The 19,298-nt window shown below is 46.6% G+C and overlaps 1 protein-coding gene across 1 annotated transcript in view; it reads left to right on the top strand.

Annotated features, from left to right (window-relative positions):
• Nucleotides 1-2,216: 2,216 nt before the first annotated feature.
• Nucleotides 2,217-19,298, top strand: part of CPNE7 (copine 7) — a 40,548-nt gene continuing 23,466 nt past the window's right edge. Inside the window, exons 1-5 of the mRNA XM_074286172.1 lie at nt 2,217-3,273; nt 14,189-14,371; nt 15,349-15,423; nt 17,916-17,990; nt 18,306-18,389. Of these exons, the coding sequence (XP_074142273.1) occupies nt 3,100-3,273; nt 14,189-14,371; nt 15,349-15,423; nt 17,916-17,990; nt 18,306-18,389 (591 nt within the window). The 5' untranslated portion in view covers nt 2,217-3,099. The remainder of the gene's footprint in view (nt 3,274-14,188; nt 14,372-15,348; nt 15,424-17,915; nt 17,991-18,305; nt 18,390-19,298) is intronic.

The raw sequence follows: 19,298 nt of genomic DNA, 5'->3' as shown, positions 1-19,298 counted from the left end.
CAAAGTTTGAGAACCACTGGTCTAGAGCCTAGAGGAAGGCAGCTTTGTGACCCTCAGGAGTCCATATACCAGAGCAAGATTCCAGTAGCCCAAGATGACTATAAAGTCTATAAAGTCCAGAGGGGCAGGTACTCAGAATAGGAAGTTAAGGATCACACCAGCCTTGGAAATAACTCTTCCTGGGGCTAAAATGTACTTGTTCCAAACTGGAATAGAAAATGGCAATACAGAAGGGAAAAATATGAGATCGGCTTTGAATGTCGGTCATTTCCACTCCTCACTTATTTAGCATCTAGGTTTCAAGTTCCAAGTTTCTTTCCTTTTCCTCCCACCTCCAAATCCAGTTCAAAAAATGTGATTGCATTTTAAGTGTCAAGCCTCTGCTATGAAAGCATGTGACCACTTGAGGGCTCTTGCCTTTCCTTACTTCCTGCAATTTAGACCTACCTAGCGCCCTTTGGGTCAGAGTTGGGGAATATCAAAAACTGGATGGAATAATTAATTGAGAGTTCTCTAATAGGGGCATATCTATTCTCAGGGGACAAGGACACTAGATATAACAAGCTTGCAAACTTTTATCTATGATGACCTTTACTTTGCTACATTGTTACAGGTGTAGGAATCATCTTAGTCTCCCACTTCCACTTGGGTCACAGACTCTTCTTCTAGGGGCCCAATAAACAACTGCTGAGTCACTAAGATGCCTTTGACTTTCCCCCTTTTTTTTTTTCTTTCCTTCTCTCCTCATCTCAACCCACAAGCACCTTAGTTTGCCGTTGGCTCCTGCTTCAGGTTTTCCCCTATTTTCCTCCCTTCCTGAGGTGACATGGCTCCTGTCCCTGTCTATGTTCTATTTTTAGTTGAAATAGTCAAGGAAAAATGAACCGGGAGGTGATTTCCCGCCTCCTCCTTCTTGCTCCTTTTGGGAGCATTCTCTGTTGGGGATGGTGTGAAACTACTCTGTGCTCAGAGAATTACCTTCCCCAGGGAGATTGCCACCTCTCCCTTGGCAACAAAATCAGATTCTGCTCCTTCCTGGCTGCAGGGGAGGGGCTTTGAAGGACATTAAAGGCCCCGGGCTGGGAAGTGGATCTTAGGCCTGTGGTCTTCCAACTCAAATGCGACAGGAGTTCCTGAGTTCTCACTCTGTGCCTCTTTCTTTTTGAGCCCAGGAGTTGAAAGCGTCCAGGATACAGGGGGAAACAGGAGGCCGAGCCAGAGGAAGGAGGCTCAGCCTCTTCCCACATACCTCCACCCCTTCGGCCTCTAAGAACTTCAGAAACATGACCTCTCTCTCTAGGATGCATCTAAGCGCCTAGGGGTGTAGCGAGGGACAAGGCCGCTCTTTCTTCATATTAAAAGTCGTCCCCAAGCATTTGATTTTGAGGCGCCCGTTAGACACAGACTGCTTTGCTTTCTGCCCGGATCGGAGTCAGGGAGTGAGAGAAAGGAGTCCCGTACCTCCCAGCCGCTCTGTGTGCCTTTGCAGACCCGGACAGGGCGCTGCCACCAGTTTACTTCGGTGGTTGTCCCTGCTGAAGAACAGGTGCCTCAGAGGGAGGGACATGGGCCTTCACTGGGCTGGCACTAGTTCCGGTAGACCTACTTCAGACAGGCCCTGCTACAGGGCAGTCGTGGAGACAAGAGGCGCTCGCTCAGAGGGCATCTAGAAAGGAGGCTGCCTTTCCCCCCATCCCTGACGCCCCCTCCCACCCTTTGCGGGGCTCCTCGGACTAAGCCCGCCCGGGAGGCACCAAGAAAGGAGCACAAGCTACCTGTGGGAATGTCAGCCTCACCACGACCCAGCAGAATGAGCTCTGCGCCCTGGGCCAAAGGAGTCCTTGCCCCCTAAGCTGGGCGCGGGGGAGGTGGGGTGGGGCTGTTTTTCTGGCCCTCGGAGTCGGGGGCGCGGGTCCTCCCTGAGCGGAAAGAGGCTGACCAACCAGGCGGAGGCTGCAGCGACCTCTTTCCCGCAATCCGGGCGGCAGCGGCGGCACCGGCGGAGGGGGAGGGAGAAGAGGAAGAGACAGAGAGGGAGAGACGGAGAGAGGGAGAGAGGGAAAGAGGGAGAGAGGAGGGGCCCTGCCCGCCAGCCAATGCGCCGGGCGCTGCTGCCCGTCGAGCCACGTGTGCCTGCCGCCCCGGGTGGGTATGAATGGGAAGCCGGGGCCGCGCCTAGGGACTGGCCACCATTTCCCCCGGCGCAGAGGCAGAGAGAAGGGGGAGCAGCTCCGAGTCCCTCATCCCTCCTTCAGTCCCTCCGGAGAATTGTCCTCCCCATCCTCCACGTCCTCCTCCCACCCCTGCCCTGCCTCGCCTTCCGCCAGCCCCGGCCCCTTCGGGCCCCCTGTGTCCAGCTGCGCCCCGCCGGCTGGGAGCAGGCGCCTCCCTCAGCGGCGCGTCCGGGGAGCTGCGGGCCAACGGCTGCGGGCCGGCTAGCTGCGTGCCCTCCATCCCACCTGCCCGGAGTGGCCCGGGCACTGCGTGCTGCTGCTCCCGCTGCCAACTTCGCGCCCGACCGGGGCCCGAGCCGGCGAGGAGGTTGGGTTCTCCTGCAGCTTTCTCTGCCACTTTGAAGATCCGCGCTGGGGGGGGGGGGTGTCTTCTTTTAGTCCCTACTCCGAGCCCTTAGCAGCTGGGGCGCCGGCTCCGCGCCCCAAGGGAGGGGACAGAGAGGACTCAAAGGAGAGCCAGCCAGCGAAGCCGACTCTGGACTCCCCAGGGCACCGCTTCATTTCCCAAAGAACCATCTTCCCCAGACCCTCTCTTTTTCCCAGGAGAAATCTAGTCCCCACCACCCACTCCCTTCCTGGGGCTTCAGAGAACGGCCCTATCCCAGCCTCCAGCCGCGGAGCTGGAAGGGTCTTGGGGGGCGGGATATACGGAAAGGACAAAGAGGTGGCGAGCTTTTTTTAGGGGGAGCGATACCCAGCCTGAACCTGCAGGACCCAGGGAAGCCGTCGAAATCTCCAATTGCTCCAAACGTTCTTTGCTTGAGCCTCCCTCCCACCCCCACCCCTCATTCGGTGCCCCCTCATTTCCTTTAAGCCAGTCTACTTGCGAACTCCCGGGGAGAGCCAGGTACCGGCCAGAGCGAAGATGAACCCCGGCTCGGAGCAGGGAGCGCCGGCCGCTCTGGGGGTGGTCACCGCCACCTGCGTCTCCAAGGTGGAGCTCCGACTCAGCTGCCGGCATATGCTGGACCGCGACCCGCTCAACAAGTCAGACCCCAGCGTGGTGTTGCTAATGCAGTCCCAGGGCCAGTGGGTGGAGGTAGGAGGCGGCGGCGGCGGCGGCGGCTGCGGGGAGAGACAGATTGGGAGAAGGAGAGGGAGCGGTGCGCCAGGCGGGGGACTCGGGGTGGGCTCGGGCTGGGAGTGGGAAACGTGGCCCAGCTCAGGACGAACCTGGGGGTGGGCAGCGCCGGGCAGGGAGTTAGGGGACGCTCAGCGGTCCCCTAGAATGCAGACTCTTTTAGGGCTCTTTTAGGGACGACTGAGGAACCCTTCCCCGGAGGGGTCAGGTCCACTCCTTTCGCTGCGAGGAGGCCGGCGGAGGAGTCCCTGCACACTCCCCACTCCTGGGCCCCTCGGCTCGGGCACAGTAACAGGTTGCTTGCTAGGGGACTGTTTGGTTCCCCCGAGGTACCCTGGTGGGAATGCTGAGCCCCTCCTCCCCATTCTGCCAGTGATGCTGCACCCAGCTTAGAAGCTAGAGGAGGGACTGAAATCCGAGTGTGTGTTTGGGGGGGGGGGTGAAGAAGAAGGGACACACCTCCATTCTTGTTTACGGCGCCGGGAGGTGGCGGAGTGCCCCCGGGGGCCCTGGGCCCGCTCTATTAGAGAATTAATTATTGATGTGGGGGTGGAGAGTCGGTGCGCCTTAGGGAGGCTGCTCTGGTGGTCTGGGGATGAGGGTGTGTGTGGGGGGGATGAGTCTGCCCCGGGATGGAGGAGGATGCTCAGCTTTTCCTGCTTGGAGAGCCACCTTCCTCCTTTCGCTCCCAGTCTCGGAGCTCTGGTGACTTTTTCAATTTCCCAGTTGCTCGATTTTCCGCCAGCTCGGAGCTGCTGGTTCAGAGCGGATGCGCACAGCCACGAGCCCTTTCCAGCGCTTGCACCCATCCAGGGTGTGGCCAATGTCCGGGTCCTCCTCCTGGTGGACTCTGTGTCCACACTGTCCAAGGAGGCTCCTGGCTCAGCTTCTAAGCAGTGTAGCCACGGCCGTGGCGCCAGTAATTGGTCTTGTGGCCAAGGAAGCGGGCCCCAGGACTGCTCGGATGCCTGGGACAGAACTGATCCTTGGCAGATGACAGCAGTGGGGTCCCTGTGCCGCACTGATCTCAGGACGATATTTTCTTGACCTTCCCGAGGCTAGGGGCACCACATTGAAACTAGACCGGAGGCTTTAGGCCCTTGAAAATCCCTTTCCTGAAGGGCCAGGATGAGGGTTCATTTAATGAAATTTCCATTCTGTTGCTTTAGAAATCTGGGCTCTGGAGAATATAAATTTTTTTTTTAAAGGAGGGAATCAAACCTGCCTGGGACAGAGTGATGTGTTTGGGGCAGCCTGGCTTTGGGCATGAGAAATTCTTGGTGGGGTTGCCAAAAGTCCGTGTGGAAATGGTCACTCTCCGGGACTCCTCGCTCTAGCCTCCGTTTAGGCAACCAGGACGAAGACTCATTTCTTCTCGATAGAGGGGATGAGGGAAAAGGAGGGTGGCCAGCTTGGCTTTTTCACTGGCTATTGGATGCGGAGAAAGAAGAGGAAGCAAGAAGAAGTAAAAGCAGAGTTTAAATTGGGGTCTGGGGAAGAGGGCAAAGATCTTTTAGAACCAGCTCAGTTTAGGGCAAGTGATATTTCCTAAACTACCTGAATCAGCTATGACTTGACTGCCCCAACCACAGGAGCCTGCAGCCCTACAGTTACTTTCTGTTCCTGGCTGAGGGGGAAACAGGAGGCTGTGAGGTTGTAAGGCAAAGTGGTCCTGTGGAAAGACCACCTCAGGGTGGATTCCAATCTCAATTTGTCCATGTGTAATCTGGAGGAAATCTAAAGTTGCTTTTCCTCTTTAAGACTTTGATTGCCTTGTAAATAAAAGGAGGGAATTCAATCTGATGACCTCTCACTTCCAGCTCTAACATTCTAAGTTTAATTAGACTCCTCTGGGTTGGGCTGCTCAGCATTGTCTCTGTTAAACTGCAGTGTTTAGGAGACCCAAATTGTGCTGCTCTATTTGTGGGAGCTCTAGTTGTAGCTGGGGTGGGGAGGAATGATGAAGGGAAAGTTGGGGTGAAAGACAGGCAGTACCGGGGAGAGCATGATGGAATGCACCTACTGGGCCCTTCTTCCCTCTCCAGAGCCTGAATGCCCAAATGCTCAAGTCCCTGAGGCACTCAATTTCCTTGACCTTCCACTGTCCAGAAGCGAACGAGTGCCTTTGGGGCATGTGGCTCTTTCTCCTGAGCCCCTCCCTGGGCTGTGGGCTGCACTGCAGGCTTTGTGGACCTTGGGGATCTGCCCCCAGACGAGGGGTGCCTGGGCCAAAAGCCCAGGAGCCGCCAGTCAGGTCCGCTAATGGCTTGGCCACGCTAATGGGCTGCGGTTTACCTAACTATTCCTCTCCTTCCATCCATCCATCCACTGCCTCCTTTCTCATCCCCTCCTGTGACTGGCTGGGGCGGGATCTCGAGGGCTGAAACAGAGTTGGGTAGAAGCTGTGGAAAAGAAAAGGACTGATTAGAAGAACCGCCTCCAAGCAGGATAAAGGAAGCTTGGGCAGGAGAGTTGCTGGGGAGACACGGGCGGGCCTGAGAGCATCAGTACTAGGCGTGGGCATGAATCTGGAAAGGATGGGGGCAGCCTAGACCCAGCAGTCCCGAGGAAAGGTGCCTCCATCTATCCCAGGCCACTGTCTCTGGAGCCCCGACAGTGACGTCTGTTTGTTCTGTATAGCTTCGACAGCCCCTGGGAGTTGCTGTCTGTGCATAGAGAAGGACCAAAAAGAAAACCCAGCAGAAACTTAATGAGGCAAAGGGGAGTGTAGGGAATGGGAAAGGGAAGTACGCAAAGATGACTGAACCTCACCTCCCGATTGGCCCCCAGGAGCTCTCCAGAGTGACCAAAGTGCCCCAAGGGGAGCTTGTGCCTTTTAAGTCTTAGAAAACGAGAGGGGTCTCCAAAGGCTGTCGGGATTTTAGATGACTGAAGCAAGGCTGGGGAACATAGCTGATTCTTCAGTACAGTAGGGCAGGGATAGCTCCAGATGTTTGGAATCACTCCTGGCTCATGGATGAGGCTTCTCTCCTACCCTTATGCCTCATCATTAAGAAACAGCCTTCATTCATTAATTGATCTGCACCTCTATTTAGGTGAGAACTTTCCTGTGAATCAGGGAACTAGTGTTCTCCATCCTCTTTCTGAGCTTAGGTGGAGTAAATCTAGGTCTTCCTCAAGGTGGAACCAGCCAAGAGAGTAGTAGGTCACCTTTTCAGAGGGATGTGCTGGCCCCAGGGAGGCCTTTCTCCACCAATATCTACCTGCCATACACCTGCCTTTGATTTCCTTAATTAAAATTTATGATGTACTGTTTTCACTAGGGAGGGCTGCACCCAGTTTCTGATGTCAATTCTGCCATTAACTGACCTTAGTGAATCAGTATAAGCCTCTGGGACTATTTTCCTCATCTGTAAAATGGGAAGTTTGAACTGTGTGTGTGTATGCTCACACACATACACACACACACGTATGTATGTATAGCTCTTTCCAGTATTCATATAGTTCTTTCCAGTTCTGTTTTTTATAATTTATCTCTTTAAGTTAAATATCACTTTCCCCTTTAAATAGTGAACCCCTTCTGAAGGTTGCCACATTCTGTCCAGATGAGCCAAGGGTGATGGAGTTTATCAGTTATCTTGGCTCCAGGGGATCTGGTGATAGCAGAGCTTGCAAGCCTGAGTGGCTGAGATGGGAACAAAGGGACCCAAGTAGGATGAACCTTGGTGGGGAGGTTTGGCAGCTGCTCCACTTTGCCTGGCTGGCTGGGAGCCCGTTGTGGGAGAAAAGGGCTGATGTGGTGCAGCAGAAAGCTCACTCATTCAATACATTGGTTATCAGAGAACCTGGGTTTGAATCCCAGTTCTATCAGTTTTGGCAAGTCTGTTCCCTCTTAAGGCCTTAATTTATTCCTCTGAAAAAATGGCTAGGTTAGGCTAGATCAGGGATTCTTCACCTGGAATCCATATAACGCCTGCAGGTCTATTTGGATAGAAGGTTTCCCTTCTATCCCAGCCTTGTGAATTTGGATGGGAAAAAGAATGTCTTTATTTCAATATAATTATCTCCTTTGTATCTTATGTATTTTATTTTATGTGATTGTTATTATAAGAAGGTATCACTAGGCTTCATTGAATGTCAGAAGGTCCAGGATTCTAAAAATAACCCCTATTGTTGAGTCAGGATTTATGTTGTCAGTAGAGAAAAGGAAACTGAGCTGGGGTTCTTCCATACTAAAGCCCTGGTACCTTCAGATGCCTTTTACTCCACTTGGGTCCCCTGCCACTGGAAGTCAGCATCCTCACCTAGAGTGATTTATTTAGGATTATAGATAACAGAACTGAAAAGGCCCTTAGAAATAATCAAGATCAATCCTTTCATCTTACAGATGAAGAAACTGAGGCACAGAAGTAGGGGAAGGGTTTGGGGAAACCCCACTGCATTGGATTAGAATCTTAGCTACCTATGTTTCTGGGTACACTATTCTTTCTTTTTGGATGGTTAAAAAATACATCTTTATTTTCACTAATCTCAAATTGAAGTTTGTCATTTCCTTTGATTATTTAAAAATTATATATATATAAAGAGGAAGGAGAGAGACAGTGACAAAGAGACAAAGCAAAAGAGGGAGAAAGAGGGATGAAGAAGGGAGAGTGGGAGATGGAAAGGAAGAGGTAAAGGGAGAAAGAGACAGAGATAGAGGGAAAGAAGGGAAAAGGAAATCATAGAGAAAGAGACAGAGACAGAAATGTAGAGGAGAACAAAGACAGGGGGGGGGCAGAGGGAGGAAGAAAGGGGACAAGAGAGGGGGAGCAGAAAGAGGGAGGGAAAGAGACAGAGAAGAGACCATGACAGATAGACAAAAAATTAAGATCCTCCTGGATTAAGTCATCTTTAAGGTTCTAGTTGGTTCTATATCCTAGAATTTATCCAACATCACCCAAGGGAGTTAGTGACATCTAGAGAACTTAGATGTAGGTATCTTGTCAGGTCAGTAGCCTTCCTGTAGCATTATGCTGCTTAAAGGAAAAATACCTGATGTTCAGAGGAAAGATCTAAGACCCCTTCTCCAGGTCTCCCTAACTACTCACGTCAGCCTTTACTGCTCAGAGGAAAGCAAACTTATTACTATCTCTATATTCTGCGTGGTGGGGAGGATTATGATGTTGTTGTAGTTCAGTTGTTTCAGTTATTTCTCACTCTTTGTGATCCAATTTGACAAAGATACTGAAGTGATCTGCCATTTCCTTCTCTAGCTCATTTGACAGATGAGGAAACTGGGGCAAACAGGGTGAAATGACTTGCCAGCATCACAGAGCTAGTGAGAATCTGAGACAGGATTTGAACTCACCAACATGAGTCTTCCTGATTCGTAGGCAGGTACTCTACCTGCAGTGATTATGATGTACTTAACCTCAAACCTGCATCAGAAGAATTTGAATTGCCCTTAAAGTTACCATTTTCTTGCTGAGACTGATTCCTAGTACTTGAACCCTACTCTCACCTCTAGAGGTCAGGAACCCCTAAGCCTGGAATCACTTAGAGGAGGTTCAAATTCCCCCTTTCTTCTTTCCCTTGCCCAATTCCACCCATCTTGAATTTAAGCAAAGATAATGATCTTCAAGGACAAAAATTTAATTTCAGAAGTAATATACAGGAGATTACAGTAATTAAAAATGGGACTAAAGAAATCTACCAGGATCTATTGCAAATTAACTTAGCTCCATTTAGCTCCATGCAGTCCCTGCCCATATCCAGGCAGTCCAGATCTGCCAAGAGCCTTAACTCCGAACTATCTACCTTAGTACAAGGCTGGCCTCCTACCTGTCTCTCCTTTTCTATTTCTGTTCAGCTAGAAAATGGGGCAGGAAGGCTGGCTTCCACCCTCTGGGGAAGTGACAAGGAGCAGCCTTCTTTTCACCCTTATTTTTCAAGCTGTAGCACGATAGGTCTAAAAGTGTTTTCTATATTTCAAGTTCTTGGGAATGCTTGGGGTGAAACCATTTATTCCAGAAGAATCCACTAAAATGAGTCTTCAACCTCCTTCCCTCCTTCTTTCTTTCCCTCCCTCCTTTTCTCCTCCTCCTCCTGCTTCTCTCTCTCTCTCTCTCTCTCTCTCTCTCTCTCTCTCTCTCTCTCTCTCTCTCTCTCTCTGTCTCTCTCTCTCTGTCTCTGTCTCTGTCTCTCTCTCTCTGTCTCTCTGTCTCTCTCTCTTTCTCTCTCTCTGTCTCTGTCTCTGTCTCTCTGTCTCTGTCTCTGTCTCTTCTCTCTCTCTCTCTCTCTCTCTCTCTCTCTCTCTCTGTCTCTCTGTCTCTGTCTCTGTCTCTCTCTCTGTCTCTGTCTCTCTCTGTCTCTGTCTCTCTCTCTCTCTGTCTCTGTCTTTCTCTCTCTCTCTCTGTCTGTCTGTCTCTCTTTCTCTCTCTCTCTCTCTGAGTCTCTCTTTTTCTCTCTCTCTGTCTCTGTCTCTCTCTCTGTCTCTCTGTCTCTCTCTCTGTCTTTCTCTCCCTCTTCTCTCTAAGGAGAGCTTAATGCTCCTGATGCTGGTTCTATTTACATATGTGAAAAGGGTTGGACCACAGTACAATCATTCTTAGAACTTGGGATAGTTCTCATGGTTAGCATTTCTTGGGACAATACAGGTGTTCTTGGGTCCTATGGGAACATCCATTGTCTCAAGTTTTTTGGGGAGATTGTGGCCACCTGCAGAACCAGAGGGGAACAGTATTTGTCAGTGACTTGTGAACATGCGATGGATAAGAGGACCTAAATTTCTCAGTGAATATTTGGTGCTAGTCCAAGCAATCCATTTTGCCTGAGGGTGATAAATCCTGAGCAAAAGATTATTGTTATACCAAGCATAGCCTGCTTGCTAGATGTCAGCTCTGGGAAACAGGGTAACTCCAAAATGTTTTGACAATAAATGTATCTTCCACCCCCTGCACACACACACACACACACACACACACACACACACACACATACACACAATTCCTTGAGGACAAGAATTGTTGGTTTTTATCTTTGAACTCCCAGGGCTAGCAAAAAAATAATCAAATGAGATAATTTGTAAAGTACTTAGCAGTGTCTGTTACAGGATGGGAACCTAAATATTTATGCCATACTGTTCTTAGAAGTGTTGAACAGGGGCAACTAAGGGGTGCAGTGGATAGAGCACCAGCCCTGAATTCAGGAGGATCTGAGTTCAAATTTGACCTTAGACACTTAACACTTCCTAGCTGTGTAACCCTAGGGCAAGCCACTTAACCCCAATTGCCTCTGGAAAAAAAAAAAAGTGTTGAACAAATGTAAGACTGAATTGACAAGGGGGATTTAACATGAATTTGGTGTTAGGGACTTTTACCAATAAGTTATAATTTGTGTTATGAGATGCTGAGGCAGGAAGTGTGGTCACATGCTTGTTGATTATTATATATACACACAAATATTCAGAATTTAAGGGCAAATATGATAAGGGGAATAAGAGAAATCTAGACAAAGTGCTCTAGGAAGAATTGAGTAAGAAAATCCTTTTTTTTGGTGGTGGTGGAGGAGCCAATCTGTCTCAGAGATTAGCATAACTGAGTTCCAGTTCCATCCCTCACACATAGGACTGTGTAATCCTGGTCAAGTCACTGAAGTTTCCAATGTTCTATTCAAGTCTTCAGAGGTCTTCATTACAGAGAAGATGCTAATTTACCTTGGTGGAGGTATCTCCCTAATTCAGGAATATCCTGTACTCTTGAAATCACGGGTCCAGGACCCAGGTAGGATCTGAACTGGATCTTGAAGAAATAGAAGGGAGTCAGGGGGCAGAAGGGAGACGGAGTATGATTCAGCTGGACTTGCCTCCTGTTTGGGAGATGTAGACTAAATAATGATCTGTTTGGCTGAAACAGAGATGTACAGGACAGGAGTAATGTGAAACAAGGCTGGAGAGATGAATGGAGATGGATTTTCTGAACCAGCTTTCTTCTGAAATCCAGGATAAAGACTGGCAACAGAGAGCCAGTGAAGGCTGTTAATCAAGGGAACAAAATGATTAGATCTTCACATTAGGAGATGTATTTGACAGCTGTTTAAGAAGTTTAGGGAAGGGAAACTAATACAATAAGTAGTCCAGGCCAGAGATGTTCTGGTCCTGACTGTCTCAGCCAGGTTGGTAGCCAGGTCCCTCTATGAGTGAATTTGGTGTCTTTAAGTCAATCCCTCTTAATTAGGTTCCTTAGAGTGAACTGTTCAATTGAGAAAGGGTCCTCTTCAGGATCCCCAGAGTGGACTCTCCTCTGCTTCTTCCTTTCTTTCTCATCTCTCAAACTCTGGATTCCATTTAGGAGCAAATTTATTGGACTTTCTCTTGGAGGCAAGCTGTCCAGAGTGGAGACCCAGGTTTGTGGTTTATTAGCAGCTACTCCTTCCTGAAAAATATGAAGCTTTAGAGAGATTTACATCAGGTTGCTTTTTTCCCATGTTTTCCAGAAGTAGCCAAATGAAAGTGGATGATTTGAGGCCATATCCAGTGCCAAGCTCTAGTGGCTGCTCTGCCAGGGTCGGGGGGGGGTAGAGTTGCTACCCTTGTAGATACTGCTAGAAATGGCTGAAGTTGCAAGATTTTGAGCTGAAAGGTCCCTTGAAGGTCAAGGTTAGCACCTTCAGGTGTGTAGAGGTTGGCTTGGGCCCAGGCTGTGGTCCTTAAAAGCTTTTGCTTCAGGAGTCATCCCTATAATAATGTGATACAAGAGTCTAAGTTCTTCTTGTGCCCACCGCTCTGCCTCCAATGGTTTCACTCAACTGGCATCTCTTAAGCCCTGGCCCAGTGCCTGATTGTCTCAGGCTCTAAAAATACAAGTAAAACAAATAAGTCTCCCATTCCCCTCAAAACTAACCAAGCCACAAACAAACCAAAACCCTGAAACAGTCCCTGCCCTCTAGCAGTTTATATTCTAATTCCACCTTATGCTGAGCATGAAAGCTTAGTGCTAGGGCATCATTAGGGAAGGGAGTAGCAGGAAGAGATGAGTGAGAGGTCCCAATTTAATTCCCAGGGCTTGTGCTGAAGTGGTGGCAACTAGAACTGGGGAAGTCTTTCATCTTCGCAGACAGAGCAGGAGAAGGAAGGATACTGGCCCAGAGTTGAGGGCTGCCAATGGAGAGTTTAATGCTCACTCCTGTTGACCCTAAAGGCTGGGGTTTGGGAGGGACAGGCTTGGGGAGCTCAAAAGTGGGGAGGGAAGGAGGGAAAGAGAGGGATGGGTGGCTTTGTCTTACTCCTCATCTGTGGAAAGCCTTCTCAAATATAATGACTTCATTTTATCTCCTTAACAACCCTGTGAAATAAACCCAAATTATCTTGATATTGGACAAGTCAGGGAGATTAATTAATAATTAAATCATGACCTTATTTGGGGTTCCTTTGGCAAAGATACTGGAGTGGTTTGCCATTTCCTTCTCTAGCTTATTTTAAGGATGATAAAACTAAGACCAAGGGGGTTAAGTGACTTGCCCAGGGCCACACAGCTTGTAAGTGTTTGACTTAAACTTCAATTCAGGCCCTTCTTCTTCTTCTTCTTCTTTTTTATTATAGCTTTTTATTTACCAGCTATATGCATGGGTAATTTTACAGCACTGACAATTGCCAAGCCTTTTGTTCCACTTTTCCCCCTCCTTCCCCCCACCCCCTTCCCCCAGATGGCAGGTTGACCAATACATATTATATATGTTAAAGTATAAATTAAATACAATATATGTATACATGACCAAACAGTTGTTTTGCTGTACAAAAAGAATCAGACTTTGAAATAGTGTACAATTTGTCTGTGGAAGAAATAAAAAATGCAGGCGGACAAAAATAGAGGGATTGGGAATTCTATGTAGAGGTTCATAGTCATCTCCCAGAGTTCTTTCACTGGGTGTAGCTGGTTCAGTTCATTACTGCTCTGTTGGAACTGATCTGGTTCATCTCATTGTTGGAGAGGGCCACGTCCATTAGAATTGATCATTGTACAGTATTATTGTTGAAGTATATAATGATCTCCTGGTCCTGCCCATTTCACTCAGCATCAGTTCATGTAAGTCTCTCCAGGCCTTTCTGAAATCCTCCTGTTGGTCATTTCTTACAGAACAATAATATTCTATAATTGAATTCAGGCCCTTCTAATGCCAGGGCCGGTCCTGTCTTTACTGAGCCCCTAAGCTGCCTTTTAAATATGTTAGCCAAGTGCAGCTAACAACTATAATAGGTAGCTTTTCTATTATACTTTAAGGTTTGCAAGTCATTTTACATGTTTTATCTCATTTGGTCTTCACAATGTTAGAAGTAAGTTGTATGATCATTCCCATTTTACATTAAGAAATTGAGGCTGCCCAGCTTTATACATCAAGAAAGTGTCCAAGGTGAGATTTGAACTCGTGTTCTTCAGACTCCAAGGTTCAACATTATTCCCATTGTCTAGCTAGTAAATTAAGTATCAAAGTTAGGACTGTGAGAAGCAGAGTGTTGTAAGGGGAAAGACCTTGTTTTGGCCAGATTTCTTGGGTTCATCTGGATTCTGGGCCCCTGTGACCTTCGATGATCCCTTTTCTTTGGACCTTGATTTGTCCATCTGTAAAATCTGCAAAATCTCTAAAGTTCTTTCCTGTTCTGAATCCTGTGAGCCTGTGAGAATTCTTATGAGCCTAGGTGGAGTAACTTCTCTCTTCCCTTTATGAGTAGCCCCTGTTAATACTTCTCTTTTCTCCAACTTAGAAGGTACTGAGTCTGCTCATGTTCCTCCAGAAAAGAAATGATGGTCAAGGAAGAGAAAAACCTGGTCTAGCCATTAGGAGGCTCCTTTGGGGGACTGCCTGCCTTTGGAGGGGGGTTTCAGGACTTGCAGGAAAAGGCTGGCCCTGCTCCAATGTGTTTTGCTGCTTCTAGGTGGACAGGACGGAGGTTATCAAGAGCAGCCTACATCCAGTGTTCTCCAAGGTCTTCACCCTGGACTACTACTTCGAGGAAGTGCAGAAGCTTCGCTTTGAGGCCTACGACATTCATGGACATTGCAGCATTGGTTCCCAGGATGATGACTTCCTGGGAGGCTTGGAGTGCACTTTGGGGCAGGTAGCCACCTCCCGTCCCTAGATTCTGGGTGCAGACTAGGGGTGGAACAGTAGGCAGTGCGGAATAAAGGGAAAGAAAGGGCCACCTCAGGATCACCAAAGGGATGGTGGAAACATTCCCGCTCTAATCAAAGGGCAGAGGGATGCTCAAGAGGCAGAAGAGAGGTCCTGTGGAGAGCCAAGTCTCATTTCTGTTGCCCCAGATGGAAAAGTTGTATCTTGTCCTGCCTGGGATGACTGGATTGGAGGGACTCCTTACCTCTTGGCTTGGAAGCCATATCCCCAAGGCTTATGCCTTGGCCTCATCAGCTACCTCTGCTGGAAATTTTCTCCTTTGGGTTATCTGGCTAGGAAGTGCCAGGGAAACGTAAAATTCCTGTTTTGGAGAGATAACTCCTTGAGGTCCTTTATCACCTCCACACCCCCAGGGTAAAGCTACAAGTGTGGATGGATCAGCCCTAGGGGTGGTGGATGAAATCAGCATAAAACTAAGTCTCTACTCTAGAGGCACTTACAGCCTAATTGGAGAGAGAAGTACAACAGTAAACCCAATAGAATTAGATTCACATGTCAGCTGTTTTCAAGAATTTAAAGGGTTCTTATATGGAAGGGGGATTTGATTTGTTCTGCTTGGCTCCAGAGGGGAGCAATGGGGGAGCGGAAATTGTGCAAGGAAGATTTCAGTTGGATTGGTTGGCTTCTTAACCATTGGAGCTGTCCAAAAGCCTATGAGCTGTTTGAGATGGGCTCCCTATCACAAGAGTCTTAGGCAGAGACCAGATGCTTGGTTGCTTCTCTGGGGGATGCTGTAAGAGATGTGGATTGGATGACATGACCCAGAAGGCTCTATTCATCTCTGAGATTCTGTGAGATCCTGATATTATAAAATTGTAAGTTATAGAGACAAGAGAATTAGAAAGTAGAGCAGGGTAACCTGGTTTCTCTCTACCAATGGGACTCTTCCTCTTTTCTCTGTAGATTGTGGCCCAAAAGAAGATGACCAGAGCCTTGCTCCTTAAAAATGGCAAGCATGCTGGCAAATCCACTATCACGGTATGGGTACCCTATGCTCTCTTGCCCTTTTTTGCATTTTCTTTCTCTACTCACCGTCTGCTTCTCCACAAAGATCCCGAGGTTGAAGCATCCTCTCTGGGAGTTGCCAGCTCCATCTATCACCCATCTTTCCTTGAGACCTTTGTTTGCAGGCCCAGGAGATTGTACCCAATAGAAACATGCCCTTATTTATTATTATTACTATTATTAATTATGCTACTTCAGGAGATGCATTGTGCCTAATGGATAGAGCCTCTTGTACCTCTTTCTTCCCCACTCCTCTTAGCTGAGAACTTTGCCTCATTTTTTCCAGGACAAATTAAAGCCATTCATTGATGATCCTTCTCTCCTCTTTCACATCTCCCAACACTCAAATGTTTTCTGCCACTTTTTCTTTCACCCTTGTCTCACATAATGGAGTGCTGGTTCTTCTTACCAAGGCTAACCCCTCTACATGTTCAAGAAATCCCATTCCATCCCATTTCCCCAATCACTGTCCCTTCTGTCGTCCTCACTCTGTCAAACTTTCCATCTATCTCTACTGGCTCATTTCCCACTGCCTATAAATATGCCTAAGTCTCCCCCCTCTTGGAAAAACCGACCCTTCTCTACTCAATTAGTTTATTACTTAATTAGTATTCTATATCTCTCCTGCCTTTTGTGGCTGAACTCCTTAAAAAGGCTGACTACAATAGATAACTTTTTTTCTAAGGGTTTTCAGGACACTACTCTCTCATTGTCTTCTCACTGCTGCTTCTCATTCTCCTTTGCTAGATCCTCATCCAGGTAATGCCCACTAAATGTGGGTGTCCCACAGGGTTCTGTCTTGATCTCTCCTACACACTCTTCTCTACCCATACTACTTCTCTTAGTGATCTCACCAGCTTTAACTATTGTCTCTAGGCTGACAATTCTCATATCTACCTATTCTGCCCCAGCTTCACTGCTGACCTGAACAGCTTCAACTGCCTTTCAGATATTTTGAAAAGGATGTCCAGTACACAGCTTAAACTCAACATCTAGAACCAAATTTGGTTTTTTTAAAAAAGCTTTTTATTTTCAAAACATATGCATGGATAATTTTTCTACATTGACCCTTGCAAAACCTTGTGTTGCAAATTTTCCTCTCCTCCCTGCCCCCTCCTCTAGATGGCAAGCAATCCAATATATATTATACATGTTTAAATATATGTTAAATCCATTATGCCTAAACATATTTATGCAATTCTCTTGCTGCACAAGAAAAATCAGATCAAAAATGAAAGAAAATGAGTAAGAAAACAAAATGCAAGCAAATGACAACAAAAAGAGTGAGAATGTTATGTTGTGATCCACACTTAGTAGAATCAAATTTGTAATCTTTTCTTTTAAACCTTTCCCTTTCCCCCTTACTGTAGAAGGCGACATCATCTTCCCAGCCCTTCCTGCTCACAATCTGGATGTCATCTTTGATTCTTCAATATTTTTCACCTTGGCCCCCCACCCCATTCAGTTTGTTGCCAAGAACTCTGCAACATCCCTCTTCTCCATAACTAATGCACACCTTTATCCCCTCATTTCTAGACTATTTCCATTGCCTTTTGGTGAATTTAACTGTCTATCTCAAGTCTCTTTCCACTCCAGTCCATCCTCCATTCAGTCACCAAAGTGATTTTTCTAAGTTTAGGTCCAACTTTGTCATCCCGGTGATAGACATCCAGCTTTGTGAGATGTACCCAAAGCCTTTGAGAGAGCAGATCATCTTCATTCTGAGATGAGGCAATGAATAAGATCTAACATCACTGGAATGTGATTCATTAATAATTAATAATCATCATGAGGACAACCCATTGCATTAATAATAATTACATTTATATAAAGCTTTAAGGATTACAAAGCACTTTAAATACATTACCTCATTTGATCTTCCCAACAGCTGAGCTAGGTACAACAGTAATTTTCATTTTACAGCGGAAAAAAAAAATGGGAGTTTAGAATTGCTTGACTTTCCCATGATCACATGATTCAAAAATGTTAAGGGGGAATCTCCAAATCCAGGCTTTCTCCATTTGTTCTCAATGTGTATTTGCATAGATAATTACACTCCATAATGCACTTTTAAAGAAACATTCTCACTTGACTCTTACAATATTCTTCAAATTAAATGGAGTAGACATTGTGATCTCCATTTAACATATGATAAAAATAGGGTCAGAGAGATGAAGAAGCTTCCCTATAGTCATACAGCTATTTATCGACAGAGCTGGTCTGACTCCCAATGAACACTATCCCCTCTACCATCCTAGCCAATGTCTGGAGGCTTCTCCCAATAATGCACCACTTGCTTTTTTATGGTTGTGGGACTCAGTTGGCTTGGCTGAGCTTTGTGGAAATTCTACTCCTATTAGTTCTCTAAAGACAAATCCATAAAAATAGGGAAAATCAATGAGAAGATCTGAAATTCCTCTTTTAGTACAGAGCCTTATAATCTAGAACATTCTCATCTTCCCCAGGTGATAGCAGAGGAAATCTCTGGGAACAATGGCTATGTGGAACTCTCCTTCAGGGCCAAGAAACTTGATGACAAGGTAAGTGAAAAGGAGCAGAAATTCCTTCAGGGCTGGCTCTCAAGGAGCTTAAGAAGGACTAAGAGTTCAATCATAGATCCCTTTCAAAAGTTACTGTTTTTAATTTTTTCCCCTGAGCTGCTGCTTTTTAATTTAATTTTCTTTTAAGCCACCAGTTTTAAAAATAGAAAACCTAGTCTTATTCTTTTTGAGTTTCCCAGATAGGACAATTTGAAGCCCACAAAGATTAAATGAATTGTCTCCTGAATATTTCCACTGCAAACATCTTCTTCCAAAACTGGGGAATTAAATGTATCTTTCTTCTGCTATTATCAGGATCTCTTTAGTAAATCAGATCCTTTCCTGGAGATCTACCGGATCAACGATGATCAGAGTGAGCAGCTGGTGTACAGGACAGAGGTGAGCTGTATGGAATCATTGTCAACAATAATGGTGATGAAATATTTGGGGGACACTTGGGGTAGAGGAAATATATGTCCACAGATACCAGATACATGTAATTTTATTTCCCTGGAACATGAACATGTCAACTCATGGATGAAGGATATAAACAGAAATGAAATTTGTAAAGGTGGTTTGGGTCTAAATATTTATAAGGTGCCTACTAAGTGGCAAGTACTATGGTAAATACTTTTAATAAATATTATCTCATTTAATCACCACAATTCTTTGAAGTTGGAGCTATTTTTAAGCTGTCCTATTTGACAGTTGAGGAAACTGAGGCAAACAGATTTGCACAAGTTCACACAGCTAGTATCTGAGGGTCAGTGATGGGTCACTGGCTGCCTCTTGGGGAATGAGAATTGTAAAGGGGCTGGAGTAGCTGTCAATATTTTTTTTTTGTGAGAAGACACTCGAGGCTTATTAGAAGAAATAATATTCCACAGTTATATTGTTCATTTGCATATACAGAGCATAAAGGTTTACAAAGGCATTGTTTCCTTCCAACAATGCTTGCTGAGATAGGGTCAGTGCAAATAGCATTATTTTCTAATTTATAGAGCAACTGCAGAGAGGCTAGGTAATCGATTGGTCACCTAGTATCTCCATGGCCATCCATTCAAATGTCCAACCAAAATAGGAATTTCTTCAAGAAGAAATATTGGCTTATTAGTGGCCATTTTGCTTCTATGGAGCAACTTCCAGTGATAAGGAACTCATTTCATCATGAAGCAGCCCATTGGACAGTTCTAATTGTTGGGAAGTTTTTTTTTACATCACATTTAAACATAATGTTTATAATTTTGCTGGAGAATGCAACCATGAGGTAGTAGATGGTACCGGAAAGACTTGGATTGGTGTCCCAAA

The sequence above is a fragment of the Sminthopsis crassicaudata genome, chromosome 2 (genome assembly GCF_048593235.1).
Source record: "Sminthopsis crassicaudata isolate SCR6 chromosome 2, ASM4859323v1, whole genome shotgun sequence".
Classification (NCBI taxonomy): Eukaryota; Metazoa; Chordata; class Mammalia; order Dasyuromorphia; family Dasyuridae; genus Sminthopsis; species Sminthopsis crassicaudata.
The sequence above is the reverse complement of the archived record's forward strand: the minus strand, read 5'-3'. Positions and strand labels throughout refer to the sequence as shown.